The 27,472-nt window shown below is 34.7% G+C and overlaps 4 protein-coding genes across 5 annotated transcripts; all 4 read left to right on the forward strand.

Annotated features, from left to right (window-relative positions):
- The first annotated feature begins 2,176 nt into the window (after nt 1-2,176).
- On the forward strand, nt 2,177-3,909 carry pvalb2 (parvalbumin 2). Its single transcript, XM_052571610.1, has 5 exons — nt 2,177-2,260; nt 2,690-2,762; nt 2,848-2,980; nt 3,097-3,206; nt 3,644-3,909. Exons 2-5 carry the CDS (start codon nt 2,702-2,704, stop codon nt 3,667-3,669), a joined length of 330 nt encoding a protein of 109 aa, XP_052427570.1. The 5' UTR covers nt 2,177-2,260; nt 2,690-2,701; the 3' UTR covers nt 3,670-3,909.
- Nucleotides 3,910-7,570: 3,661 nt separating this feature from the next.
- pvalb3 (parvalbumin 3) lies at nt 7,571-9,458 on the forward strand. Its single transcript, XM_052571611.1, has 5 exons — nt 7,571-7,698; nt 8,203-8,270; nt 8,714-8,846; nt 8,958-9,067; nt 9,193-9,458. The coding sequence occupies exons 2-5, from the start codon at nt 8,210-8,212 to the stop codon at nt 9,216-9,218; spliced, it is 330 nt and encodes a 109-aa protein (XP_052427571.1). The 5' UTR covers nt 7,571-7,698; nt 8,203-8,209; the 3' UTR covers nt 9,219-9,458.
- A 2,736-nt stretch (nt 9,459-12,194) lies between these two features.
- LOC127969383 (parvalbumin, thymic CPV3-like) lies at nt 12,195-14,670 on the forward strand. Of its 2 annotated transcripts, XR_008156257.1 has the most exons (6): nt 12,195-12,350; nt 12,740-12,807; nt 12,919-13,051; nt 13,741-13,850; nt 14,442-14,549; nt 14,600-14,670. XR_008156257.1 is itself a non-coding variant. In XM_052571283.1 (5 exons), exons 2-5 carry the CDS (start codon nt 12,747-12,749, stop codon nt 14,465-14,467), a joined length of 330 nt encoding a protein of 109 aa, XP_052427243.1. In that variant the 5' UTR covers nt 12,195-12,350; nt 12,740-12,746; the 3' UTR covers nt 14,468-14,670. The 2 variants fall into 2 exon arrangements, 1 of the variants encoding a protein (XP_052427243.1); XM_052571283.1 differs by having other exon boundaries at nt 14,442-14,670.
- Nucleotides 14,671-16,756: 2,086 nt separating this feature from the next.
- Nucleotides 16,757-27,384, forward strand: LOC127969378 (vacuolar fusion protein CCZ1 homolog). The gene is made up of 17 exons (XM_052571278.1): nt 16,757-16,918; nt 17,522-17,591; nt 17,699-17,795; nt 17,903-18,000; nt 18,088-18,181; nt 18,298-18,378; nt 18,924-18,971; nt 19,103-19,186; nt 20,008-20,183; nt 20,919-21,000; nt 23,012-23,073; nt 23,689-23,800; nt 25,096-25,129; nt 25,265-25,382; nt 25,862-26,020; nt 26,565-26,692; nt 26,894-27,384. Exons 2-17 carry the CDS (start codon nt 17,578-17,580, stop codon nt 26,947-26,949), a joined length of 1,443 nt encoding a protein of 480 aa, XP_052427238.1. The 5' UTR covers nt 16,757-16,918; nt 17,522-17,577; the 3' UTR covers nt 26,950-27,384.
- The last annotated feature ends 88 nt before the right edge of the window (nt 27,385-27,472 follow it).

A 27,472-nucleotide genomic window follows, 5' to 3' on the forward strand; every position in this document is an offset into this window, starting at 1 on the left:
GTGTAAAGGACACCGCTGCAGCTGACATTCAAACACTGGTGGTTTTTGACATCATGTAGCGATGGTTTTGCTGTGAACGTCAGCGAAGATACCTCGGATTTCGTCAGATCCACTGAAAAATGGCTATCACAGAAGTTTTGGCTGCCTCTGATATTTCAACCGCCATCAGTCTATGCAAAGGTAAAGTGTGAATGATACACCAATGAACAATACTTCAGATGCACCTCTGTGTATATTACTATGAATGATGTTTGTTTTTTAGTCAGAATTTTTTTTATCCTTTTTTATTTTGTCAGAATATCCACTGAGAATTTTTCTTTTTAATTTTGATTCTTGCAGCAAAGGACTCTTTCAGCCCAAAGACAATTTTTGCAACTGTAGGCTTGTCAAAGAAGTCTCCTCCTGAGATAGAGAAGGTCTTTAAAATGTTGGACCAGGACAAGAGTGGGTTCACTGAACAGGATGAGCTACAGTCGAGTAATTTCCCTAAATACTTTTTTCCGCCATGTATGTTTATGAGGCAGCTAGAGTGACTGAAAAACTGAGTTGCACAATCCTGTGTGATATATTAGGGATTGTGTAGTCATTCAGCTAATTACACAATCAATGCATTTTTTACATGGTCATGAAATATTAATTTGAGTTTACTGTTCTCTTATCTTAATGCCTTTCACTAAGAAAAAGAAAATGCATTACAATGTGCAATATAAGACAGTAACAAGACAGACAATATTAAAATAATGTTACTAGTTTTCCAGAAATCATTTTCAATGCAGTTGATACACAAAATGTTAGCAGTTGGGGGAGAGTCCGCTGTATAATACAAGAGTCATAAAAGTAGTGCCGGTGTTAGTTACCTGATAATCACACTGCTATACAGAATTGCCAAAAAAATAAGGAAATATCACATACTGATGTTCATGTAAATGCCTCCTGAGACCAGCTCTGACTGTCAAACATGGCAAAGAAAAATGATGAGCTTTGCCACGGGTCTTGTCACTCAGTTGTTTTCAAAGCTGAATTGTCCAGGATTGTGCCCTGTCTTCTATGTTGTACTGTAATGTTATTGTATGAACTTAGAAATTCTACAAGAGAAAGGAAAACAAAATAAAATTATTTCAACAATATTTTATTTGCATCTACATTGTGTATGACTTGCAATTTTATATTTTTTAGATTTTTTATGAGTTTTATAATTCAAACTAAATCTGTTGGGTAAACAAGCTAACACATTAAAACTACAATGATGTGTATGGTACAGTATACTACAATATTTGTAATCACTGAAGTACAAAGTAAATTGTTTTGCATACTTCTTGACATTTTGTACATTGGTCATCACAATGATATATATATATATATATATATATATATATATATATATATATATATATATATATATATATATATATATATATATATATATATATATATATGTGTGTGTATATAGGACTATTAATTAAGATATTGAGTGAAATAGCCTCCTTTAGAGATAAAAAGTGTTTTATCATATTTGCCAGTAATCTGAAACTCTGAAACGTTTGCTCCAGCTCAAATATCCAGCTGTCCCAGAATCTGCTAAGCATCGTCTTACTTCATGTATAGAATAAATATGGTACAGCAACTGTAAATGGGTCGGCATCCCCCTCCCCTTCCACCCCAAGGAAAAAACAAAAACTGAAAACATATTCTTATACATTTCCCTATTGGAATATATCTTCGATTAATAAGTTAAATAATAATTTGCAATGGATAATAAAGAATCCTAATGAGATAAGTCATAAAATCCTACTGCATTTACTGTACTAAACTTCATAAATAAAATAATGAATAGACTGCAAAACAGAAATTTCAGTTTATCCAGCAGGATCTCATGTAACTCACTCGAAAAGGATTCTTGTTTGACCTCAAAAATGATTTCAAATTTTCATAGTACAAAGCTGAATGGGCAAAATATAAGAATTATGGTACAAAGAATGACTTTACATATAAATGCATTGCACACATTTTCATGCAAAAACAAGCAGTGTGTGCACTAGGATGTCCCACATATGTTTCCCATAAGGACTCAGAGCATCCCCTTTTCGAAAGGATAAAAATAGAGCTATATGACTAGTGGACACATTTTTGTTTGAAACTTTACCCAAGCTCAGCATTTGGTGTCCGTTACAACCCCAGAGACAAAAGTATAAAAGCTAGGCCCATGGGTGCTTGAGTAGTCGTCACACATCTGTGGAACAGTTGCCAACGCAGCGCAAAGGTGAGTTTACCCAAGACACCTTGAGGATCATACACCAGGGGTCGATGAATTTCTCTAATCACCATGGAATACAATTAACGAGAAATGGAGGAATAAAATAAGGATGTGAATGGACTTGCAGCAGGACTGAAAATGCGAAAGTACATCTCTTCAATTAACCAAACCAAGGACCATACGTTCTACTTACTTCCTTATGTTTTTGGATGAGCTTGCAATGATTGTCCATGACTTTGTTGGTGTTTTTAATTTGGCAATCTCACATGAGCTCACAGAAATCATATTTTAACACTAGGACGTTTTACTTAAGTGGGAGAATTGTTTGAGAATTATTTGAAATTACACTAAATGTTGCAGTTAATGTGATGTTACCATAATTCAGTCTAAATTGAATGTCAGAAACCTTTATGCATCTTAATCATCTTGTTCCAGGTATAAATCAAAATGGCATTTGCTGGAATTCTCAAGGACGAGGATGTGGCTGCAGCCCTTAAGGATTGCGCTGGTAAGACACATCTCTTATAACTCACCAATAGACTATTGATTAATTAGTTGATTTTTAATATCGGTTCTATTTTATGTGATTCTAGCTGCTGACTCCTTCAACTACAAGACCTTTTTCGCCAAGGTTGGCCTGAGTGCAAAGACTCCCGAAGACATCAAGAAGGCCTTCTTTGTCATTGACCAGGACAAGAGTGGCTTCATTGAGGAGGATGAGCTGAAGTATGAAAGCAACAGACTTAGAATTATTGAACTCATTGTTATGCATTTATTATATAATATTATAATATATAGGCAGTTTTCTTAATGCTCTTTTCCATTCTCCTCAATGTTCCCAGACTGTTCCTGCAGAACTTCTCCGCTGGCGCCAGGGCACTGACTGATGCTGAGACCAAGGCCTTCCTCTCAGCTGGTGACAGCGATGGTGACGGCAAAATCGGAGTTGATGGTACTTAATCTCATATTCATAATATTTTGAACTTTATAGCACTGAGGATACAAAGCATATCAAGATAAAACATGGTTTAATTATGAATTCTGATGATGCAATCAAACTTAAAAACTATTAGTTACAGAACATTTTTAATGTTTGCTTGATAAGTCCTAACATGAATTGATTTCTCATCTTTTATAGCTCTTGATTTTGTAGCTAAGTTTATTTTTATATTTAAAGCAGATCAGCAAATAATAAAAGTGCAGTAATTCTTAATGAAAAACATCAATAATTGTTTAAGTTTTGTAAGAATGGCATATGTATACTAGCCTATAAATGATTAAATAGAAATACAAGGTCCACATAAACTTTGAGCTGCTTGAACTGAATGAACTGCTAAAATGAAAAGTGCAAGACTTTAATTGCTTTTCTTTATCAATGTCTTTCCGCAGAGTTTGCTTTGCTTGTAAAGGCCTAAGCATTCATGGACCCTTCTCTTTGGAACCAGAGCTATGCTTACCTATCATCTTTTTTATATTTATTTATGAATGCCCTGCAAACTCCTCCTTTCAAAGAACGCACGTTCAATGTCTTGAAAAGCTATTTATTATTAATGTTGTTTCATTGCATTGTATTGTTCTGTAAAAAACCTTTTGTGTGCAAGCCTACAATCTCTTTTGCACTTTAAGGAAATAAAAATACATTTGATTTAAAACAACATTGTGCATCTTCCTTTTATTTTGACATATGAGAGTACAAGAATCTTAACTTTGACATTTCTTAATGAAATTCATCCTTACACAATTCAAGTCTTAAAATTGTATCTTTGAACATGTAGGAATATCTACACATGGACAGTGTTAAGGTTCCACAGTGTATATAAGCACGAGCAGTACATGCAGATTTCTGTGAGATGTGAGCAGTTTTTAAATACAATCATAATGACCCCTGTCTAACACAGGGACTCACCATGAGGATTTGTACACATGCTCAAATTTAGGCCCTCACAATCAACAGGAAGTGAACTAAACAGCCTTAAGCAGGCTACAGGCATCACTTACAGCTCTCAGTGACTGAGTGAGCATGTCACTTTATACCCTGAACCCAAAGGCATATCACACACAACTCGACTGAAGTAAAGCAGGAGAAGCTGACTCTCTGAATGCTTGAGTGTACTACTAACAACACAGTTCTATGTAATTGCTACTACAGAAAATAATATTAAAATATAGCTGCAGGCAGCAATTACGGGGACATGCACAGCTGAGGCAAAATTAAGAGCTAAGCATAACATGAAGCATCCAACCAACTGCAACAATGAGAAATTAAAGCTGTTTTAGAATGATTGTAGTTGAAATGGATGAAAAAGCATAAATACAACAACTAGTGATATGCCTTAATAAATCATCACCTTTGACCAAAAGGTGGCAATTTTATCAAATCGATGTGGTGTGTTCTTTGTGAGAGGACAATTGCACACACAGAGTTTGGTGTCAATATGTCAAAGCTTTGCACAGATACAGCCTCAAATGCAGTTTGGCGTCAAGCCTCAAATTTGTTGCGGCACTTAGTTTATCAATACTAAATCCATAACTTTTTGCCAGCATGGTGTGAAGATGATCTGAGTCAAATTTGATGAAAATTGGACCAACCGTCTAGGAGGAGTTTGAAAAAGGAAGGAAAGGAAGTTTGGCCAGCTATGGCATAATTGGTATATCTGTTGTCTTTAATTACAATAAGCTAATGCAATCAAAAGTTATTAGCAGTTTTGGAAATTTCATAATTAATGTTTGATGAATGGTTTATCATTCTTGACCAATAGGTGGCGCTGTTACCAAATTGACTTGACCTGGTTAATTTAAGGTGACAAAGTCACATAAAAAGTTTGGTGTTAATAAGTCACAGTTTGCCATATTTCCAGAAAATGTGTTAATGCGCTAAACGAGAACCATTTCGTATTTTGAAATGAAATTCATATCTTTTTGCCAGCATGGTCTGAAGATGATCAAATTTGAGTCAAATTTGGTGAACGGTCTAGGAGTTTGAAAAAGTATGTTTTCAAATTAAATCAAAATAGCAGACTAAAAATTCAGCCAATTATGGCATAATTGGTATCAATTTTCTCAGAATAATCCAAGGAATATATCAAAATCAGTCTCATTACAATATAATATAATGAAAACAAAAGTTATTATAATTTTTAGAAATGCCCCCAAACGTTTTGAGTACCATCAGGGCATGGTGTTGAAGATGCATACCATATTATATTATATTATATTATATTTATATTAAAAAATGGATGATGCCAAAAATGGCTGACATGGAAAGCATGCTTCGACTCGGCATACTCCACCAAATCTAAGGAGATGAGTTTTGTGATTTTTGGCCAAACCTATAAGAAGTTATAAGCAAAAAAATATTTTTTTCTCATCTCCTGACCACTAGGTGGCACAGTGATGAAACACTGTAGGTCATGCTTGTTATAACAGATACCAAGTTTGGTCTCACACCAAACCGTTGCGGAGATATAGCAACACATCAATTTTTGCTTGTTTTACATAGAATTAGTTTGTATATTATTTGAGAAAGAATGGACTAATCAACTTGAATTCCATTTCTTTTTGCCAGCCTGGTCTGAAAATGATCTGAGACGATTTTGGTGAAAGCAGACAAACCGTCAGGAATGCCCAAACTCTTTCATGGAGGGCCGGTGTCCTGCAAAGTTTAGCTCCAGCTTGCCTTAACACACCTGTCTTTAAGTTTCTAGCATGCCTTAGAGCTTGATTAGCTGGTTAAGATGTGTTTAATTGGGGTTGGAGCTAAACTCTTCAGGACACCGGGCCTCCAGGACCGTGTTTGGACACCCCTGGTCTAGGATGAGTTCGAAAAAGTAGTTTTTTTTTTGAAGTTTTGAAAATAGCAAAAGAACTAAACCTTAAATTTTTTTACATTTTGGACTTTATCTGACTCGGCATGATTCAAGGATTCAGAAGAAAATAAATATTTTCCCTCTGTGCCATATGGATTCCTAGTGGCGGAAAGTGGAACCAGAAGTGGCTCAAAAGCAGAAGAAGAAGACAAAGAAAAAGAATGCCAACTGATACAATAGGTGTTATCGCACCATCTGTGCTGGCCCCTAATTAAAATGTCTCATAGCCAAAGAAAGTTTATTCTCTGATCTAAAATTTGAATGTGCACAAGCACTGTCTAAAAGCATAATATTAAAACAATTGTGGTTTTAAAACTATAGTAGATATAGTCTTAATGTCTTTCTACTTTGGCCATTTTAATCCATTTAATTGTAAAGGATTAGCTATTTTGAAACAGCTTTGTCTGTTTACATTTTCATAATGTAATGAATTCTGAAATTTTTTTCAAAGGTTTTCCAAAATCAATGCTATACAAAATACTTTTCAAAATTGTCTAAAATATTGTTACAAGAATTTATAACCAAGAATCACTGTCCCCAATACACCTGTCATTATTATGGGAGAATGTAAGCTATATGATGGTAAATCTATATAAGATTTAATTTAGATTCATAATATATTTTTATTTTACATTCAGCCTAAAATTACATTTGTGCATTTAGCAGAAGCTCCAAAAGTGACTTAGAGAAGTGGAAGAAAAGAAGTGCATCAAAAAGCCAACATGTGTAATAACTACACCAGGTTTAGATATCATATGCAAGATCTATTAGATAATGTGAACAGAGGGCGAGAAAAGAGATGCAGAGAAATGAAGACTGTTTTGATAAATGAAAGTCAAGTCCTTAAACAATAAAAAAGTTTCTCTGTAAACAAGGTCCAATTAGTTATAAACATGTTATCATTGGTCTAATAACTACACACAACAGCTGTCAATTTTATAAATTTATTTAAAATCAAAGTGACGCTAGCAGTGGACAAAAGAACGGCAAATCCATTCGGTGGACGTTAAAGAAACAAGGACCAGCAGCTGAAATCTTGACTAGCCATCTTCATGTCAAATGAACACATTCGCCACGATGCCCTGTGAGTTTGCATTTACCTTATATTTCCGAAGAAAACAAGTAACGACTGAAAAATAGTATTGGTTAATTTGTGATACTCGCGCTTTCCCTTGAAGCTCCAAAGCGTGAGGTGATTTGCCTCAGTCACACAACTGCAGAGCGAACTCAAGTTTCTCTCAAGCATGACCTTAACTCTTCCTGCTCATCTTCAGAAACAAATACTAGCGCTTTCATCCATATCGACATCTTATAGGCTATTATTAGCCAACCCGATATTAAGGACTTATACATACGTACCTTTTAAGCATCTTCATTTAAGTGCATAAAAATAGAACAGCCTGACTACTGGACAAGTTTTTTTTCCAACCCACTGCCCGTCAAGCGGTGTCCATTACATTATGCCTTATATTTCGGTTGAGTAGTGGTATATAAGGTGGAAGCCACGGAGTTGGTGCTCACTGCAGTAGCCAGTTTCATCCCTGCGAATCCAAACCCAAACCCTAAGAACAACCAGAGGTGAGTGTCTTCACAGATGAAACTACAAGAGCTCACAATATCTTGCAAGGAAGAAAGAAAAACGACAAACAGCAACGGCCGTATGACTTCGGGTTGAGTCCGGAGAGGATGTTTTGATCTGTTAAGTGTCGGCCACATGGCGTGGGAATAATTTGTGTCTTGGATTTTGGACGTGTTGGGATATCGCTCTTTATTAAGTGGTTTCCGCCAGGACTGGGTGGGATTTATCATAACACACTGTGTTGTTAAAAACATATGCAATTAATATGTGCCTTGGCTTTTACCAAAAATATGGGAGCACATAATTTCTGATGATCTTGTTATGTGGATGGAGAATAATGAGTGTTTTTTTTTTTTTTTATTATTAAATTAAAATGTATAATTGTATATACTACATTCAAATGAATATATATATATATATATATATATATATATATATATATATATATATATATATATATATATATATAAATGCAAGTAAAATAAAATCTCTGTAATTTTTAGGCTAATCATGGCATTCGCTGGTATTCTGAATGAAGCTGACATCACTGCAGCCCTGCAGGCTTGCCAAGGTAACGTGCATGTTTCTGGACCGTCCCATTGACCTACAAGCTAAAGCGAGAACATCAATTTCATGTCGTTCCAAACCCGCATGACTTTCTTCTTTCCGTGGAACACAAAAGGCAGAATGCTATAGGGACCGACAGCCTCAGTCACTATTCACTTTCATGTATGGAAGATGCAATGAAAGTGAATGGTGACTGAGACTGTCCTTCCGCCTAACATCTCCTTCTGTGCTCCACGGAGAAAAGAAAGCCACGTGGATTTAGAACAACATGAGGGTGAGTAAATAATGACAGCATTTTCATCATAGGGTGTCAACCTCAGTGTAAACATAATTTGTATGAGTATGGAGCTTAAAACTGTGGATAAGCAACCATGTTTTTCATGTTGTTCTTCTTGTAGTCATTTATCTCCACTACAGTCCTAAAATCTTGATGAAATTACCTTCCAGCTGCTGACTCCTTTGACTACAAGAGCTTCTTCGCCAAGGTTGGTCTGTCTGCCAAGACTCCTGATGACATCAAGAAGGCCTTTGCTGTCATTGACCAGGACAAGAGCGGCTTCATTGAGGAGGATGAGCTTAAGTAATTCTGATCTTAAAACACATTTTCATATTCAACAAACTATTTTTAAGACTTTTAAATAAACTACATTGAACAAAACTCTTAAGGGTAATTGCCTGTTGTGCTCTTCAGACTGTTCCTGCAGAACTTCTCTGCTGGCGCCAGGGCACTCACTGATGCAGAGACAAAGACCTTCCTGAAAGCTGGAGACTCTGATGGTGACGGCAAGATTGGAGTTGACGGTGAGGAATTTGCTCCTTGTTCAATATACCAACTGTACTGAACTGAAATGATATAAACGTTATGTATATAATAACGAGCTGCTCCACACTGTCTTCTGATGAATTCTTTCTCCTTCATTTTACAGAGTTTGCTGCCTTGGTCAAAGCATAAATGGCACCTGACCAACAACCTTTGCTGACAATCAGTATTGTAGCCTGAGATCTCCACTTATTTATTGGGGTGGCTGATTTTTATACACAATTCGAACTGTCCACTCCCATGATGCACCTGGTCCACAATGACTGTCAACATCACACGGTCTTTCACGTTGTAGATATGCATGTTGGGTTCTGTAAAATCTCTGATGCTGTTTTTGGGAAAGGACAATGAGAAAATAAATACTATTTTTCATTTTTGAGTCTCTGTCCGCTTACTGTGTAAACAATACACTAGCAATATAGCTTTCCATTATTATTATTATTATTATTGTACTCTAAGAGGGGTACATTAGTAATGGCTTTGTTGGATCAGAAAGATTAAAAGATGGCTTAGTAAATAATACACTATAGAAAGTTATAATCACATAAAATAAATTATGGTAATAGTCATCATGAAAATGTCTCTGACAATGAAAGACTATAAAAATGGAACATAATCAGTGAGATATAGATATAATGGGACATTTCAGTTTTTGGAAGTGAAAAATAACACGTCATTTTAATTTTCAGTGAAAACTACACTGACATCTAAAGTTACTCTTCACTTTACATTTGTTTTATTATTTAAAAAATTGTAGGTTTTTTTTTTTTTGTTATCAGAGGCACAATTGATTGCAAAAGAAATGAGGTGGATGATCTAAGTACCATAATATGTTTATTTAACAAAAGAACTCAGGAACTAAACGACCAAAATGAGACCTAACAATGAAATGAAAAAAAGCAGAGCTATATACTCAAACAAACCAATAAAGTAAAAGAACACCAAGTGCAAAAACTAATTAAACAAAGTGAATTAAAATTGAATTAAATTAAATTTATGCATTTAGCAGACACTTTTATCCAAAGCGACTTACAGTGCATTCAGGCTATCAATTTTTACCTATCATGTAGTAGGTTGCTATAGTCTCATAACTAATGGAAAAAAGAAAAGTGATCTATAAAACTCAAGGTCCAAATAAAGCAAACACAAATCTAAGATTACCAGTTATAATAATGGTTTTATTTTACATTGTAACATATTATGATACATTAATGCTTGCTTTTTTGTGTATTACCTACATTAGAAAGCACGTGAGCCAAATTGAGCTCTCATTCGGTATCTTGAAGTACAATGTGGTCGCCACTAGGTGGTGTTTGGTGCCACAATTTATTCGATTTTTTTTTTTTTTTTTTGCATACTTTACTGAGTAAATGACAACGTACTCTTATCTGAAAAGTGTGCTGTTTATTTAGGTTTTTTTTTTTTTTAATTTATTTGTTTTATTTTTCATTTGTCATTTATGTCAATTCCAGACTCGACAAACAACAGACATGTTGGGTGTACTGTACTAACAAATGTGTTTGAAAGAGAATGTAAATGGATAGATCACTATACAGTAACACTACCAGTCAGTTCAGTGACATTAGAGTGTATTGGTTTGTTGGCTAGGTGGCTCCAATGTCTTGTCTTCCCCTTTCCACGACAGGCCAAAGGCACCCGGCAGTGCCATTTCTTCATCAATTTCCAGTAGATTACCACATGTCTGCTTAATTATTCCCCCCAAAATGTATTCAATCCATGGCATTAAAGTATGAAAATTATGTGATGGCTTTTTAGGGACACACAAGTAATCATTTTAACTATTTAGTTCTCACTTAAATACATTTTTACAAGTTGTCGATTATCTTTGCTATAAAATACTATTTACTTTGAGCAAACGATGCAGAAAATCCTCTGTCTGTAAGCTCTGTAAGCTCAATCATTACTCTGTAGGATATACTGTATCTTACAGTATTGTTATTGATTAACTGCTATGGGCCACAAAATACGTCATGAAGTTAACTAAATCTTGTGAAACAGATCGAAGGTGATTGACACAACAGGGGTCAAACAGTTCATAAGGAATGCATAAACAATACATGTGTCCACAAATTGGCAACTCATGTAAATTTACATATGTTAAATATTCTGTCACACAAAAAAAAATGTCTTTAAGTGCATAATTAGCATTGTACTATAGCAAGCTTTATGTGAAATCTGTAAAAATATGTTTTGATATATAGCTATCCCTTTAAATAAATTAACATTTTAGTTTCATGCTGTTCATTAATACAAATATCCAGTTTTCAGTTATCAGTATGTTTATTGTACAAAATGATAACAGGGCCACATGGTTGGCTATATGAAATCACCCATTTAACCTAATTAGTGCTATCATGATAAAGAGATAAAAGCTGAATACACTTAACTGAGACAAAATTATTAAATAATTATGATAACCAGAGAGCCATATAACCTATCCTTAATACATACATACATATATAATTATAAACACACCCACTAACATTAGCATACATCAATTAATTTTATTTATTTCTGTTTTTTTAAATGTCCAGTGAGAATGTAACTTGAACTTACAAAAATGTCTAATGCACAGCAAAAGTTGTAAACATTTAATTGTTAAAGTAATTGTTTACACATAGGCTGTATTTATTTATTTATTTACCAATGCCTATATATACATACATACATACATACATATGTATATATATATATATATATATATATATATATATATATATATATATATATATATATATATATATATATATATATATATATATATGTAGCCTATATATGTATACATTTACAAATTAGGTCGAATATAACTATAAAACACTAGCATATCTATCTATCTATCTATCTATCTATCTATCTATCTATCTATCTATCTAGCTATACAACAGCACCTTTGCAATAGAGTGACACACACACACAAACACACAGTCACGGAGCGTTTCGTTTCAATCAAGTACGCACAATATTAGGGAGAAGTGCAGGTACCTGTGTGTGTGTGTGTGTGTGTGTGTGTGTGTGTGTGTGCGTGCGCATTCGGTTCAAGGCTCATTTAAATAGTAAAGGATAATTAGTTAGGCAAGAAATTCAAGTCGAGCCTTGCGACACGAATCTGATACACGCACAGGTAACCCAAGCATCTCTCATTGTCTGTCCCATTAGCATGTACATATATATAAATTGTCAGTGGATGAGAGGCGCTATCACACAGCCTTAGCTCTGGATCAGCGCGAGGACAAATCTTCACAGGTCAGAAGCTGCTTTCCGCTTACCATCAAATAGCATTTGCTAAACTTTATAACCGTTGGTCCCGGCTGTCTTACGTGTGTTTTGGATTTTAACTAAATTCGTTTAACATTTGAAATGTTGTTTTTCATCGTGAGAGTAACAGAAACTAATATAAATAGTGTAAACATCTTAGAAAATGCATGGTGATGATTTGGAATGTTACAAATCGTCTGTATTATTGTATTGCCATTAATGTTTCATTAATTTTGAGTCTTTGAATTTAAACAATTTCTAAGAAATGTATTAAAATTTATAATCAGAATAATTTAAGTAATAAATGAATAAAGAGAAACAAAATAAATCTAGAACAAAATTTAAAGTTAAATTTTTTTTTTATTATTTCTCAACAGTTTGAACATGTCTCTTACTTCCATCCTCTCGGCTGAGGCCATTGAAAATGCTGTCAAAGACTGCCAAGGTATGTACTAACAATTTTATTAATAATAAATAATAATGTGGAGACAATTTTTATTTATCTGATATTGAGACATCAATGAGAAGAATTCTCATGTTGCTTTTTCTCTAACAGCTCCAGACTCCTTTTCTTATAAAAAATTCTTCCAACTTTGTGGCCTGAGCCAGAAAAGTCCGCAGGAGGTGAAGGATGTCTTCCGTATCATAGATGAGGATAACAGCGGATTTATTGAGGAGGCTGAGCTCAAGTATGTCATTTCGACTGGTATTGAATTCATGTGTAATACATCTCAAAAAATGTGTTGTGATCTCAACGTTTGCCGATGCTCTAAACCCCACAGAATGTACAGATACAGAGCCATAGACTATGTTGTTTGGATTTCATGTTACTCGAGGACAGTTCCTAAAGCTTTAATGGTTTCAATATGTTGCTTTAAGTGTGATCAGGAAAAGCACTTTCTAATTCTAAAAATACTATGCTCATAATAGATGTACATGAAAGCCTGTGCATAAAGAGAATTACTTATGTTTAAGCTTTACATTAAATGTCCATGTCTTACCTGATAATACCACAGTTCCATTTAAACCAAGTCCTTTTCAAATGTAATCCTTGGAGATGCTGTCATTAAGGTTTTTTCTTTTTTTTTCTTTTTTTTTGTTCCTGGTTTATCTGATTTATCTGCATTATGTAATGACATCAGCAGAACTAGAAACCATGCAGGGCTGGGGAGATGACATTCACAACAGTCCTTTGAAGGGTTTATTTTTTAGCTCCCATTTTAGCTAGGGCAGGTGAACAAGATCATATTTGATCATTTGACTGATGATCTGTATGTGAAAGATCTGAAATGAAAAATGGGTTAAGATGCAGAGCTGCTTAAAGTCACAGTTCAGTGCAGCACTTCGTTCTTCTCATCAATGGATCTGTGTGAATCAGGTTCTTTCTCCAGCGATTTTTCCCGGGGGCACGAACCCTGACAGAAAAGGAGATTAAGAGCCTCCTAACAGCTGCAGATGATGATAGCGATGGCCGGATTGGAGTAGATGGTAATGTTTTCTTATAAGTTTATGCCTGTTTTTTATTGTCTTATTTATTGAATTTTATGCATCTACGTGTTCTATCCTTTTGAATGCGCAGTTTTCACATTTCAGAAGATTTTCTTTCCTTTAAAATGGTGGGAAAGCTGTATTTATTTAGCAATTTTTACTTTGATAAATCTGTCATTTTATGTCCTTTGCTCTTCTGTCATGTATTATTCAGAGATGTGCTAAGGTTTAATAGCTTTCTTAGCTCATGGAAACTCTAGTGGGAACAAAACTATCACTGCATTACATAAGAGGATCAAAGATCAGGGTCACCTCAAATTATTATTTCAGTCCTGAGTAACTGTCATGCACACACACTAGGACAATACAAAGTCTAAAAGATGAATGCAAATTACTGAGAATGAGAGCTTAGAGTAAAATTGTCTCCTCATTTTCACTAGTGTTTCATTAATCTTTAGCACATGCTCAAACACTTGTGAGAACGATACAGAAAAAGTTTATTTTGGACAAACCCTGTTAAATCAGTTTATTTTAATATCATTGTCTGAATTACTTTACTGTTTAAATTCTGATGTTCCTCTTTCCCTACAGAGTTTCAAACTATGGTGTTTTCCTGAAAGACTCTTTGAGCCCTCGGATATAAACACTGCAGCCTCAGCATTCATTTGACTTTTTACACCTGATCTCTTTTCCAAAAAGACAAATCAGCACATAAAGTAAATGTACTTGACTTTTGAATATGTGTCTGTTTTGTTGTCCCCAAATGACCAATGACAAAACTGTTCAGGGAAATTAAAATAAAATAAAGTCACTAAACTGATGCATTTGGTTTACTGTGTTTTAAATCTGCTTTAGATTCATGCACATATAATTGTAAGACATGGATCCTATGATATTTGATTACAAGCTTCAATATTTCTATACCAGAAAACCACCAGCATATGTTGTGCATGAACTTTGAACTTTTTCTGCTGATACTGTTTCCACGGTTTGATGTTTAGCTTTGAGATTTATTCATCTGTGCACTGCACATAATCACAGAACAAAGAAAATGCACTTTTACTTTACATCTGAAAAACCTCTGAAAGTAAAGTAATTCTTGATAACATTTCAGAAAGAATATATGTAACTTCAGTCATTTTGAAAGTAACCAATATTTTAATTTGCACATGTAATGTTTCACAAATGCGTGGATCTAGTAGCATAGCTTTTAGTCAGGTCATTTAATTTGTTCATTTGTTAATATTTTCAAGCAATGCATTTTTTTTCTAATCAATAAATACAATATAGCTCACCAAAAATATAAACCTTTAAATACTAGATGTAACCAAATCAGACTGTAAAGCAGACTAAGTAGACACAAAAGGTACAGACAGTGAGAGTAGGTGTAAGTTTCAGTGAAGAGGGCCTCTCAATACTGAATGGCAAGGATATCCCGCTCAGGTTACCGCTTAGCCCATTAGAACAATGGAATTGAAAATGCCACATCAATCCTGGCTTCTGATTATCCCCTTGCTGCACTGAAGCCAGAAACCAAAATGAGCCGGAAAAACATGTGCCTTAATAGCATGAGCTCCACTCACATAATCCCAGTGTGCATGCATGGCCCAATATGTTAGATTTAACAAACAACTAAAGGGGGAGCTTACACAGTAATTATACTATGAAGCTTATCCATATTATTCAGCCAGAGGTTCATGTGTTTAAATATAACAACGTTAGTTTCAATAGGAACTTTATATTTACAAGCCAATATCTGTAACCATTGACCAACATGTAAAATTATTGCGGTGGTATTCTAACTCATTCTGCAGTTGGGTGGACATTTCACATCAAAAAAACAGTACAAAAATATGAAATAAATAAGAAAACGTATATATATACATGATGCTTGTCTAGATTTATTAATAAATACCATTTTGATACAATGGAAAGACCTGATAAATCATGCAAATATTGCAAACCATAACAATACCCAACATAGTTGGCAGTCAATTAATATATGTCTTGTCAATTATTGAAGAAAAAATATAGAAAAACTGAAGAAGATACTTGCAATAATGTGTTTCTGTAACCACAGAAAAAAACAACATCATATGATGTTGGCCACATGGCAATGTGGTAAACCATTTTTGGTTGTTCAGTTAGTGACATTGCTGACAGAAATTTTGCAGACAAAAGAAAAATATTATAAAGATAAATATTATTAAGTATTTTCTTAATTATCAGAAAATAACATTTAAACTTTTTTTTTTTGTTAAATTAATTTAAATAATGTTAATTAGGGTTTTTTTCCAATTATCTCAGTGGCAAAATGTGTACAGTTTTACCTGAATTTTATGATTTGTTTGTTTGTTTGTTTGTTTAATATTCTGAACTTAACACCCACTTATTTAAACAAACACTGTAAAACCTGTAATAAAAGGAAGAGGCAACTTAAAGAAAATTAAATAATGCAAAAACTATTTGTGTGAGCCAACAATATGATTTTCCATAAATATGATATTCCTGAGGAAAACTGTTAAAGAAAAAAAATATAATTATCATCAATGGACATGAAATGTAGGCTACCCTAAACTGTGTAATCATTCTGTAGGCCTGTTGGTTTTAAAAACAAAACGTTTGCTTGATAATTAGACCGCCATGGTCTGAAAATCCTTTGAGTATTTTATTTTTGTTGTTTAAAGTAGTAGTAAAAATTTGTAAAATAGTAAAGAATCAGTTCACAAGTCACAAGACTTGGCCTATGTGCCAATGTCAGGACTATGACATTATATAATCTAATACTATAATATACTTAGCCTAGCTGATTTAAAAAATCCCTTTAAAGTGCTTTTAATTTCATTCTACGTAAACGTTCTGAAATATGGGGTAAAAACTGAGTGACAGGACTAATAGAGAAACGGAACTGTGGACGAAATTTACCCGTCCCGATCAGATCCAACTGTAACACACAGGCGGCTGTGTCAAGAACAGGAAGTAGGCTACATCTTTTCCATTGATCTCAGCTGTTTTCCCCCATGAGATAACAAACCAAGCACTTTGTTTCTGTTGTCATGTTCTAACAGGTAAGCACCAATTGGTTGAACGCTCTTTGTTATAGCTGTCGCTTTTGAAACACGGCATAAAACAGTCAGATGAATGCTGTAGCTAACCAGCTAGCGTGTAAGTAATAGGCTAATTTGTCTGACAACCGTCACTGGTTTCGTGGAAAGTGAAATGCAATGCAATGAATTTGGTTCCTTTTTTTTTGTTTATTTGCCTCAGTTATCAAATTCACGTTTCTAGCTATATAGGTCATGTATGTATCTTTTTGTCTTCATCACTAGTTTAAGAAACAACTAGCTGCTTTCCTTTAGCAGTTTATATGAAAAGTAAAAGAAGGCAGTTTAGTTATAGTTTAGTCGCCTCTCTCATAATCTTAAACTAAACATTTAAATTACATAATTAAAAAAATATATATATATATTAAATGTAACCGATGTCTGTGATATCTCAAATAAAGTATTGCCATAAACATTGTAGCTTTTACAGTTTATACATGTATAATCTAATATTAGTCATATAGGAATATCTATATAAAGTTGTCTGTTTATGTTTATTCTTTAAAAAAATTCACTGTGTCCTTTGACAACAATCCCAATGAATTTTATTCTGTGTACAAATCAAAGGTATGCACGCCAAACTCAATGGAAAAAAGAGAGAACCGTAGACACAGACCACACTAATGCTGATGATCAGGTATCTTCATCAAATACCTGGGGTCTAAATGGGAATCATTTTTTAAATCAGATGTGATGTATTAATTATCTGCTTTTTATTCCCACTTTATATCATCATCTCATAAGCCCAAGAATGGCTTCTGGAATGCAAGAGAAACAGTACACCCCATCTTTGCTCAGTTTTTTCATCTATAACCCAAAGTTTGGACCACGTGAGGGCGAGGTAAATCCTGTTAATAATAATAATAAAAAAAATGTAAACAACTAGTGTAACCGTTTTGTTACTTTATGTTAGTCATATGTTTATAGAGCTGTTATTTTACTTTGTAGGAGGAAAAGAAAATCTTGTTTTACCATCCCATTGAAATAGAGAAGAATGAAAAGATTCGCAATGTTGGACTCTGTGAGGCCATTGTTCAGTTCACCAGGTTAGCAATTTACTAACGATGGGATAAAAAGTGGTAACAAACAAACATAGAGAGACAAGCACAAATGAGAGATTTTCTTATTTACAGAACCTTCTGTCCAACAAAACCAGCCAAATCCCTCCACACTCAGAAGAACCGACAGTTTTTCCATGAGCCGGAGGAGAACTACTGGATGGTGATGGTACGTCTATGCATCAGTGATGTTTTGTAGACATTTAGTTTCAGTCTAAATGTTAAACTAGCCTGACACAGTTATGCTAAAGCATTTATTAAGCACATTTGAATTCCTCTCTCAAGGTTGTACGAAATCCAATGGTTGAAAAACCCAACAAAGATGGTAAACCACCCACTGTAGAATACCAGGAGGAAGAGATTATTGTAAGTTATGTATGGAATGATAGTTGAAAATATGTAAGGCCTTTTTATTTTTTATATTACATAACCCTGCATTTCCATTCATATGTTTAAGCTCAGTAAGATACTTTTATTCAGAAAGGATCCATAAAACTGACATTAAAGACTTTCTAAAAAAAGACACTGTTTTGTGTCTATTCATTGATAATAATAAGAGTTGTTTCCTGAACACCATATCAGCATATTAGAATGATTAATGAAGAAAGTGTGATGCTAAAGTGAATGAAGGAATGGATGGTGAAAATTCTGCTCAGCTATCACAGTCATCACAATGTCAAATATAAATAAAATATCAAAATATTATTTATTATTATTTACACAGATGTGTGTGTGTGTGTGTGTGTGTGTGTGTGTATTTAACTTATATCTTATATCTATATATATCTTTTTTTAAATACTGGTTTTAATATATTATTAATCAAATAAAGGCTTATTTCAAGAGCATTAAAAAAATTCTCACCAACCCCAAACTTTTGATTGGTTGTGTTATTCTCCTCTTTGTGTTCCAGGATTCAGTTTATGGGTCTGTTTTACAACAGTGCTACTGCATGTATAAGGTAAACACTGTTTATATTGATCTATTTTCTCATTTCTAATTTTCTTATTTTTAATATTATTATCTACTCATTATTTTTCACATACAGCTGATGCCTCTTTCAGATTTTTTGTCATTGTTGTTGATCTTTAGCTCTTCAACGGCACATTCAGCAGGGCATTTGAGGCTGGTGGAGTGGAACTGCTTACCCAAAAGCTTGAAAAGTTCTTTTACAGGGTAAATAAAGTATTAATTAAGAGAACTCGATCCTTTAATCAGATAAAAGGTAGACGGTATATACCTTTGGTCTGTTTGGTACATGCATATGCATGTTTTAAAAGGAAAAAACTAATTTGTAATTAATTTGAGGCTTTGAAAATTGCTTTTCTTTATAGTTCTACTGTTGCCCTGCGTTGAGGGCTTCTTTGCTTGACTTTTTAAGATGCCACTGATAATCTGACAACTTGAAATGAAAGTCTCACAATTAAGGAAAGAGATAAATTGCAGAGATATTTCCTAGTTCAAAATTGTAGAGATATGTGCAGTTCTTCTTTATGTTTTTATATTCCACATATATGTGTAAATGGTCAATGTGCGACACATGACACAATCTTATTAGTCTGTGTTTGTCTTATTGGTTCTTCGGTTCAGATTTCCTTGCTGAGGGCATCATGCTTACTCACCTGTCTGAATAATTCAGCTTAGGTCAAGGGAAACCCTTGGCATCACCCCCTCCCTAACCTGAGCTGTGCCATGAAGCTCTCAGTGAAAGTGCAATTTGTGTCTTGGGTTAAATGTCACTGACTGCTGTGCAAAGTCACACCAGGGCTGCATCTCAGCACGTCAAGTTGTCAAATTACATTACGTCAGCCTTATCAGGGACGCTTTGGTAATTTCATCCATGTTTGAGGGCATTTTCTGGACTGTTCTTGATAAGCAAAATGTCAGTTCTGATACTAATCTGTACTTAATAATTCTGTATTATTTTGTTTTTTGTGATTTATTGAGATAAAATAAAATAATTTGATTTCATGTTGTTGTTGTATACTTTGTCTTAGTACCTACAGACACTTCATCTCCAGTCATGTGACCTGCTGGATGTCTTCGGGGGAATCAGCTTTTTCCCTCTTGACAAGATGACCTACCTGAAGATCCAGTCGTTTGTCAACCGAGTGGAAGAGAGCCTGAGTCTTGTCAAATACACGGCCTTTCTCTACAACGACCAGCTGATCTGGTGAATGTCAATCTATACACTCATCATCTGAATTGTTTAAAGGGAAATTTCACCCCAAAATTCTAAATTCTGTCATTTTGAACTTACCCCCTCAGGGCATTACAAACCTATAAGACTTTATTTAGTTTTTGGGCTGAGAAAGAAACTATTTAGCAGAATGTTAACGCTGCTCTTTTCCATACGTCAAAAGTTGTATTTAAATTTAAAATTTAAAAGTTGTTATTTTTGATTTGGGGCTGTCAGCCTCAAAAAAGGACACAAAGAGCTATGTTTAATATTAATTTATGTTGATGATTAATGATTGTGTATTCAGATCACACGTTTGAGGATTTCATTAAAACTGCAAATGCATGATATGAATGAACTGAGTGCAATAGAGGACATGAAGTCTGAGAGATGAGACCCAATAAAGCTTCTTAATCACAAAATGTCTGGCACAGGGATCCAGATAGACTTTAAATATTACTTTTAATCCTCTGTTGAATTCACAACATGAATTTCATATCTTGTTTTTAAAAATTGCTTTGACAGAAGTGCCTGTGTATATGCCTGTTGAATGTTGTTTGACTGATTACTTGTTTAATTAAAGTGTCACATTGAAAACATATTTTGAGCTACCATGTTTTGTAAGACACAAGACATTTAAACAGTTAACATTATTATTGAAACACTTAATTGTTTAAATGAGTAAGTTTGTATATGCTTTAGTCTTATGCTCTGTGCTGTATTTTGTAGGAGTGGTCTAGAGCAGGATGACATGCGCACGCTGTACAAATACCTGACAACCTCACTGTTCCCGCGGCACACTGAACCTGAGGTGAGACTGAGCGATAGTGCATTGTACTATTGTATTGTAAATGCATAAGCCCTAAATACATTAAAGATAGAATTAGCCATTTGAATCATTTCCATTTTTACCCTAGTCTAACACAGTTTGTACAGTAGACACTTGGAGTACCAATCAATGTGTCAAATTAGCCCAATTAAAATCTTAATATAATATTTTTTTTGCATTTTAATGTACTATCATTCTTTAATTGTACCTTTTTAATTCTCCAATATCATGTGTGCCAATTAATTGCTATACATTTTGTTAAACGCTACCATCCAAAAAGTCAGAACATTTTTTATAAGCTAAATTGTTTTTTGGAACAATTAGTCCAGTTAGCTTATGCCCACCAAGCCTGCATTTATTTAATGAAATATACATTAAAAGTTATGTTTATGTTATAATAAGAAATATTATTGAAATTTAACTTACATTTTATGAGGTTTTCTATTTAAACAATTTACATTTCTATTTAAACAATTATAATATGCTGATTTGTGCTCAAGAAACATGTTAGCAATATTGAAAATAGTTTGCTTATTCAATATTTTTGTGCAAACTGTGATACTTCTTAATTTCTTCGATTCAATTCACAAGCATTTATCAGCATTTATTTAAGGGGGTCATATGACGATTTATAAAAGATCATTATTTGGTGTAATGGAATATGCTGACATGCTTTAATGTTCAAAAAACACATTATTTTTCGAATACTGTACATTATTGTAGGTCCTCTATGCCCTGCCTCTCTCAAATGCGTAATTTTCTACAAAGTCCCTCCTTCCAACAAGTGCAGTCTGCTCTGATTGGCCAACTGGCCCAGTGCATTGTAATTGGCCGAACACCGCAAGCACTCGGTGGAAATATAATCACGATAATAATGAGCTTCATCTTTCAAAATAAATGTAAAGATAGTTAATGTCATTAGATATACCGTTAGTTCAAGCCCAAAAGGGAAACAGAGTTGCGTGACAGAAACAGTGCTGAAGCTTGTATGTGTTTGCAGTACACAAGCCATGGACGGATAAGGGGCTGTTCACATGTCGCGCCTAAAAACGCGTGGAAAACGCTAGGCACGTCGCTTTCTCCTTCTTTCCAAAGCGCGTTTGGGCACTCCTGAGGCATCTGCTGTTGCTAAGCAACCATGACCTGCACTCTCCATGAAGACACTGACATTTTTGGATGGAGAATTGCCAGATTGTCGTAGCAAAATCAGAATTACCTCCTCTTCTAGGTTCATGAAACGGTCGTCCATAAAATGGTGTTGTTGTTCTGTTGCAAGTAATCCTAAAGATTCCTAAATGCATCTATTTTCGGAAGGCCAAATAAAGTGATTTTGCTTCCGCCTAGATACACACAGCAACTCCCTGACATAGCTGCTTCAAAACTAACTGTGGTTACTGAAACCACGCCGCCTTTGTTTTGCGTGAACATTTGGGCGGCCTTACACAAATATTTCCACATAGTTACGTAGAGATGTGGGGGCATGTTTCATTGAGATTTTTTAGGTGGGCATGACAGAGTCTTAATTTTAAAGAATATCTCTTTGGATTTGAGACTTCAGTCTTTGCAACTTTACAAATCTTTTTCAACCAAGAGCTTGTAACACTCCATAGAGAAGGAACAATTTTAATCACATCGTATGAACTCTTTAAATTAAAAGCCTGATTGCTACAGCAAAGCAATCTTCTCATGTTTAAAGTCTCTGGCCTGCTAATACAATCTTTTGTGTGTAACTGTACATACACAGTTTCTGACAGTACGCATGACTTGATTTAGCTATTTAAATGTGTGCATTCTGTGGAAATTTGATATTAATATCAGTGAATTTCAGTTAAATATATAGTAGGATACAATCATTTTGAGTAGAGACGGTGTAAATTATGTCATGCCTTAATTCAGTGTGTGATTTTTGTAATGTGCTCTCAAGTCATGTGTCATCATCAGCTGTGTTTATGAATGATCTGTGTGTGTGTTTGTGTGTGCAAACATTCGGCAGCTTGCAGGAAAAGACTCTCCGCTCAGGCCAGAGGTGGCTGGGAATCTGTTGCACTATGGGAGGCAAGTATCCAAATATTTCCTGCTTTGAACTTAGGGCTGGAACAGCGGGCTCTTGGCCTTCTGCCTGTCTGCTTGGGCTCAGTGCTTCAGGGACACAAGCAGCCAAGCGCAGCGCCAAGACAACACAGATAAACCAACACTGCCAAATATCAGATTACACAAGGGTAATTTAATTGCTTGAGTGACAAATAGTAATCAATAAGCCCAACAAACTTCACAATAACCCGTCCGAGTGTTCCACGAGTGGGAGATGGCACAAAGGTGTTACGTTTGACTGATTCCAGTAAGATTTATAGATTATTCTCGTGAGATCAATCAAGGAGCGACTGATTAATAATTGGCAGAGCTTCTTTGTTGGTATGTGTTCAGTGTGTAATATGGGTAATGGGAGCATACTCTTCAGAGGGACGGCTGTGACTCGAGAGGTTAGCAGTGCAGTGTAGCTGGTAGCAAGCTGTAAGGACTGAGAACTTGGCACAAGCTGACCACAGATTATTCATCATGTGAAAGAGATACTTGTGGACTGTGGATTTTGTTGCCGCCTTAAGAAATTTAATATTTGTATTATGCATGAAAAGTCCAGAGTTGTACTAACATGTTATGTTATGGGAACAGATTTTTAACAGGACCAGCAAATCTTAAAGATCCAGATACCAAATTCAGATTTCCCAGGATATTTGTGAACACAGAGGACCGTTACGAGGAGCTACATTTGATTGTTTACAAGGTGAGAGAAAGAGTCAAAGTCAGTGTTGATCTTTATGCATTTTAATCTATAAGCTTAACATGGTGTTGAGTAATTACCTAACATTCGTGTTTTTAATTAATTATCAATAATAAATGAATAAAGTATATTGTAGCTTACATGGACCCTACAAATCTGATCGTAAAAGGACTAGAAGCACAATCAGAATAAAAGAGACACATGTAACCACATCAGTCGGACTGAATTGACCAGATCCGATTCAGATTTCTTTCGGATTGAAAGGTGTGGTTTATTCCTTTTCTAATCCAAGCGAGAGGAAATGTAAACACTTGATCGGATTGGAAACTGAAACTGGAAAGTACTGCGCATGTTCAGTGACGTAAAAATAGTGTAACGAAGTGCAAAACTAGCTGTTCTTCCTGGTGAATAAAGTGTCATAAATGAGTGTGCCATCATTATAAAACTCCCCTTTCACTCAGCGTCTGTGATGTCGAACAGGACAACGTCCACCAGTCCTTCTTTAAGACTATCATCCACAGACAATTGGTTTTGGGTGCAGGAAGTGGCACTTAACTGCTTTATAAAGTAAGCAGCACAGCACAACAGTTCTTGTGCTGGTCATCACCTAATTAGGACCTGAAACAACCAAACAAATGAATGGTTCGACAAAACTTGTACCGGGCAGAGCCTAGACAGGGCTTTCTTCTGTACAGATTCTATGCTTTGCATCAGCTGTGCATATCAGTATTTGATGGCTGTCATAGCCTACCCTGGTCGTCCAGTAAGGTTGTCTGTTGAATTAATTAATTCCTTTTATATATTTTAAACACTAATAGTTCACTAATAGAAAGAATAACGCATTGACTTGGGTATATACCCTAATAGGCCTTTAACGTTCCTCCTATTTGACAATACTAGAGCAACAGAGATGTACTCTTCCAAGTTTTATGATGTAGTCTTTTGTTTTATTAAAATTGAATATATTTGAGATCTCAACAGGATATGCAATTGTGCGGGGCACACTGGAATGCAACGCATTAAATGTAATTCATTTTGTTTCTCACCAACCCCCACATGTACATTCAGAACCCTTGGCTCCATGAGATGCATATGATTATTTTATGACACTTTTTTAAAAAAAAGCATCCGTTATCTTTATTTTTCCACTTGCAATATTAAATCAAAAGAATTTGTGAACGAATGATACATAGATTGTTCAGTTATGGTAAATAATTTTGTCTATGGTAAACGTTTTTGATTGTAATAAAGCATATCTGCTAATTTCATATTTTACATAAATGTTATTCCTTATCCAGGCAATGAGCGCAGCTGTATGCTTCATGGTAAATGGTGAGTGTCTGCTTTGAAGTCCTTTTAAGAAATGTTTGTTCTCGTTTTGTTAACAGTTGATTTAGTAATCACATTATCAGGAAATCAGTCAATTGTTAACTGTGCTTTCATACCTTGCTTCCCTTTGTCTTGTAGCGGCAGTGGATTTGAATCGTGAGTTTTGTGAACAACTAGACAGCCTGGTTGGTCCCCAACTCACCCTGTTGGCCTCTGACATTTGTGAGCAGTTCAACATCAACCGAAGGATATCAGGGTCAGTATTACTCCAGAGCTTCACTTCAACTGCTGAATGAAGAAAATCTAATGTTTGCAGAAAAAAAAACTCAGTTTCAGGTCATTAAATAATATCACTGCATCTGTCAAGTTCGTCCTGCTTCACTGCTCGTGAATGCATCAATCTTAAATGACTGAGTCATTCTGTAACCATTCAGAAATATTGACAAGGCTTTCACTTACCCGCATGCTGAATACAAGTGTCCACTGTATCATCTCTCTTTCGAGTAGCAGTTACCGGAGCTTATTCATTAATCATATCTAAACAGTGTGTCCTTATCTTACCTGAGCCCTATGTGGTGTGCAGTATTGTTTTGTGTGGTACAAACCCTCATATCAACTTACATGCCTCTTATCACACATTAAAGACACATAACTGCTTTTATTCTTCCCTTCATGTTACATTGGGAGGGAAAACTATACCTCAGCTTCACTAATTCTCTCAAAATGTTGTTGTAGGCCAGAGAAGGAGCCTCAGTTTAAGTTCATCTATTTCAACCAGATGAACTTGGCTGAGAAAAGCACCATCCACATGCGCAAGACGTCCAGCGTGTCCCTCACCTCGGTCCATCCAGACCTCATGAAAATCCTTGGAGACATCAACTGCGATTTTGCACGGTAAGCGATGCCACTGATGTACTAATTCATGTTTGAGTTACATTTTGTAATTGTATTTGGATTTAATTTATATAAAGGCCCAAAAATGAGCACCCTTTCCTAAATAATGTTTATTTTATGGTGAAATATTAGTAGTAGTGTATTATTGAATAATAACTGCATGTATTATCCTTCATTACATGCACACATGAATTTCTCACGATAAATTTCAGCCTACTTTGCAAAATATTTTTTTTCTTAAACACATTGTATTCTACATGAGTGACCACATGTCCAAGGTTACTAATTTCCTTAAAAGCATGTCTAAACCAAATCCTTATAAGGGGTTTCTGTACAACAATCTCTAAAAGACACAGAGCAATAGCAGTAATAACACAGCCTGAGCTATACCGCTCTTTTCTCTCTCTCTCTCTCTCTGTGTATCTGTATGTTTTTCTTTTTATGGTTTTTAGATTAAATATCCATGTATTCATTTAATCTCAACATGTTAATAAGGCCCCACAGGGTTAGTGAATGAGTTTCAGTGTTTGTGCTTGTTTTGTAGGGTTGATGAGGACGAGGAAATCATTGTTAAAGCGATGACCGATTACTGGGTTGTTGGAAAGAAGTCTGATCAGAGGGAGCTATACGTCATTTTGAACCAGAAGAATGCCAATCTCATTGAAGTGAATGGTATGTAAAAATTAACTGACCAACACTGAGGTGATATAATGGTGTGAAGTTATTAAAATCTACTAGTTAACTTTTGATCACAGTTGTTAACTAGTCAGTTTTTCTGAGTTGTTAATTTAATTTAAATGTTAGCATAAAAAAAAAACAAATGAAATGTTTCTGTTGACCTAAACCCTCACCAAGATTCTGTTTTTGTTACAGAGGAAGTGAAAAGGCTGTGTGCGACACAATTCAATAATATTTTTTTCTTGGACTGAAGAGATATGATGGGCATGGACTACTTCACTACACTAAAACTGTCAATTGTTCAGGTTTTACTGACAGCATCAGTGTAATGCAATAATTGCATTGTAAAAAATGATATTTCACATCATGCAATTTTTTTAGATTTTTATTTAATCTATACATAAATGTGGTTGCTTCCTTGTAATTAATTATAAAATCTGAATTTTACTGTAATTACCTCTTTTCTTTTGTTTGTATGTACATATCATGTTTAATTATCCATCAGCTATCCTCTCTTTTGTGTTTCATTCTCATTGTTCAGGTTTGTTCTATCACGTACAGATACAGTTAAGTTGACATTTAGTATATACATCTGCAAAGCTATATTTTTCTCTTATTTTAAATGTCATGTCATCAGTATCATGGTTTAACATGTTATTTCACAATAAATTTCAGTTTTCATTAAATGTAAGTTCCTGGTCTTGTTCAACTACACTCTTAAAATTATATAATCTTGAATAACATTGCTATCATGCTTCAATTTTAATACGGATT

Source organism: Carassius gibelio, chromosome B12 (genome assembly GCF_023724105.1).
Source record: "Carassius gibelio isolate Cgi1373 ecotype wild population from Czech Republic chromosome B12, carGib1.2-hapl.c, whole genome shotgun sequence".
NCBI lineage: Eukaryota > Metazoa > Chordata > Actinopteri > Cypriniformes > Cyprinidae > Carassius > Carassius gibelio.

Excerpts from the sequence above, each read along its gene's own strand:
- LOC127969383 (XM_052571283.1), top strand. The coding sequence starts at position 12,747 with ATGTCTCTTACTTCCATCCTCTCGGCTGAGGCCATTGAAAATGCTGTC. Across the intron at positions 12,808-12,918 it reads TGCTGTCAAAGACTGCCAAG|CTCCAGACTCCTTTTCTTAT; the intron begins GTATGTACTAAC and ends TTTCTCTAACAG. Across the intron at positions 13,851-14,441 it reads TGGCCGGATTGGAGTAGATG|AGTTTCAAACTATGGTGTTT; the intron begins GTAATGTTTTCT and ends CTTTCCCTACAG.
- LOC127969378 (XM_052571278.1), top strand. Across the intron at positions 18,972-19,102 it reads AGTGCTACTGCATGTATAAG|CTCTTCAACGGCACATTCAG; the intron begins GTAAACACTGTT and ends GTTGATCTTTAG. Across the intron at positions 26,693-26,893 it reads CAATCTCATTGAAGTGAATG|AGGAAGTGAAAAGGCTGTGT; the intron begins GTATGTAAAAAT and ends TTTTTGTTACAG.
- pvalb3 (XM_052571611.1), top strand. The coding sequence starts at position 8,210 with ATGGCATTCGCTGGTATTCTGAATGAAGCTGACATCACTGCAGCCCTG. Across the intron at positions 8,847-8,957 it reads ATTGAGGAGGATGAGCTTAA|ACTGTTCCTGCAGAACTTCT; the intron begins GTAATTCTGATC and ends TGTGCTCTTCAG. Across the intron at positions 9,068-9,192 it reads CGGCAAGATTGGAGTTGACG|AGTTTGCTGCCTTGGTCAAA; the intron begins GTGAGGAATTTG and ends TTCATTTTACAG.
- pvalb2 (XM_052571610.1), top strand. The coding sequence starts at position 2,702 with ATGGCATTTGCTGGAATTCTCAAGGACGAGGATGTGGCTGCAGCCCTT. Across the intron at positions 2,981-3,096 it reads ATTGAGGAGGATGAGCTGAA|ACTGTTCCTGCAGAACTTCT; the intron begins GTATGAAAGCAA and ends CAATGTTCCCAG. Across the intron at positions 3,207-3,643 it reads CGGCAAAATCGGAGTTGATG|AGTTTGCTTTGCTTGTAAAG; the intron begins GTACTTAATCTC and ends GTCTTTCCGCAG.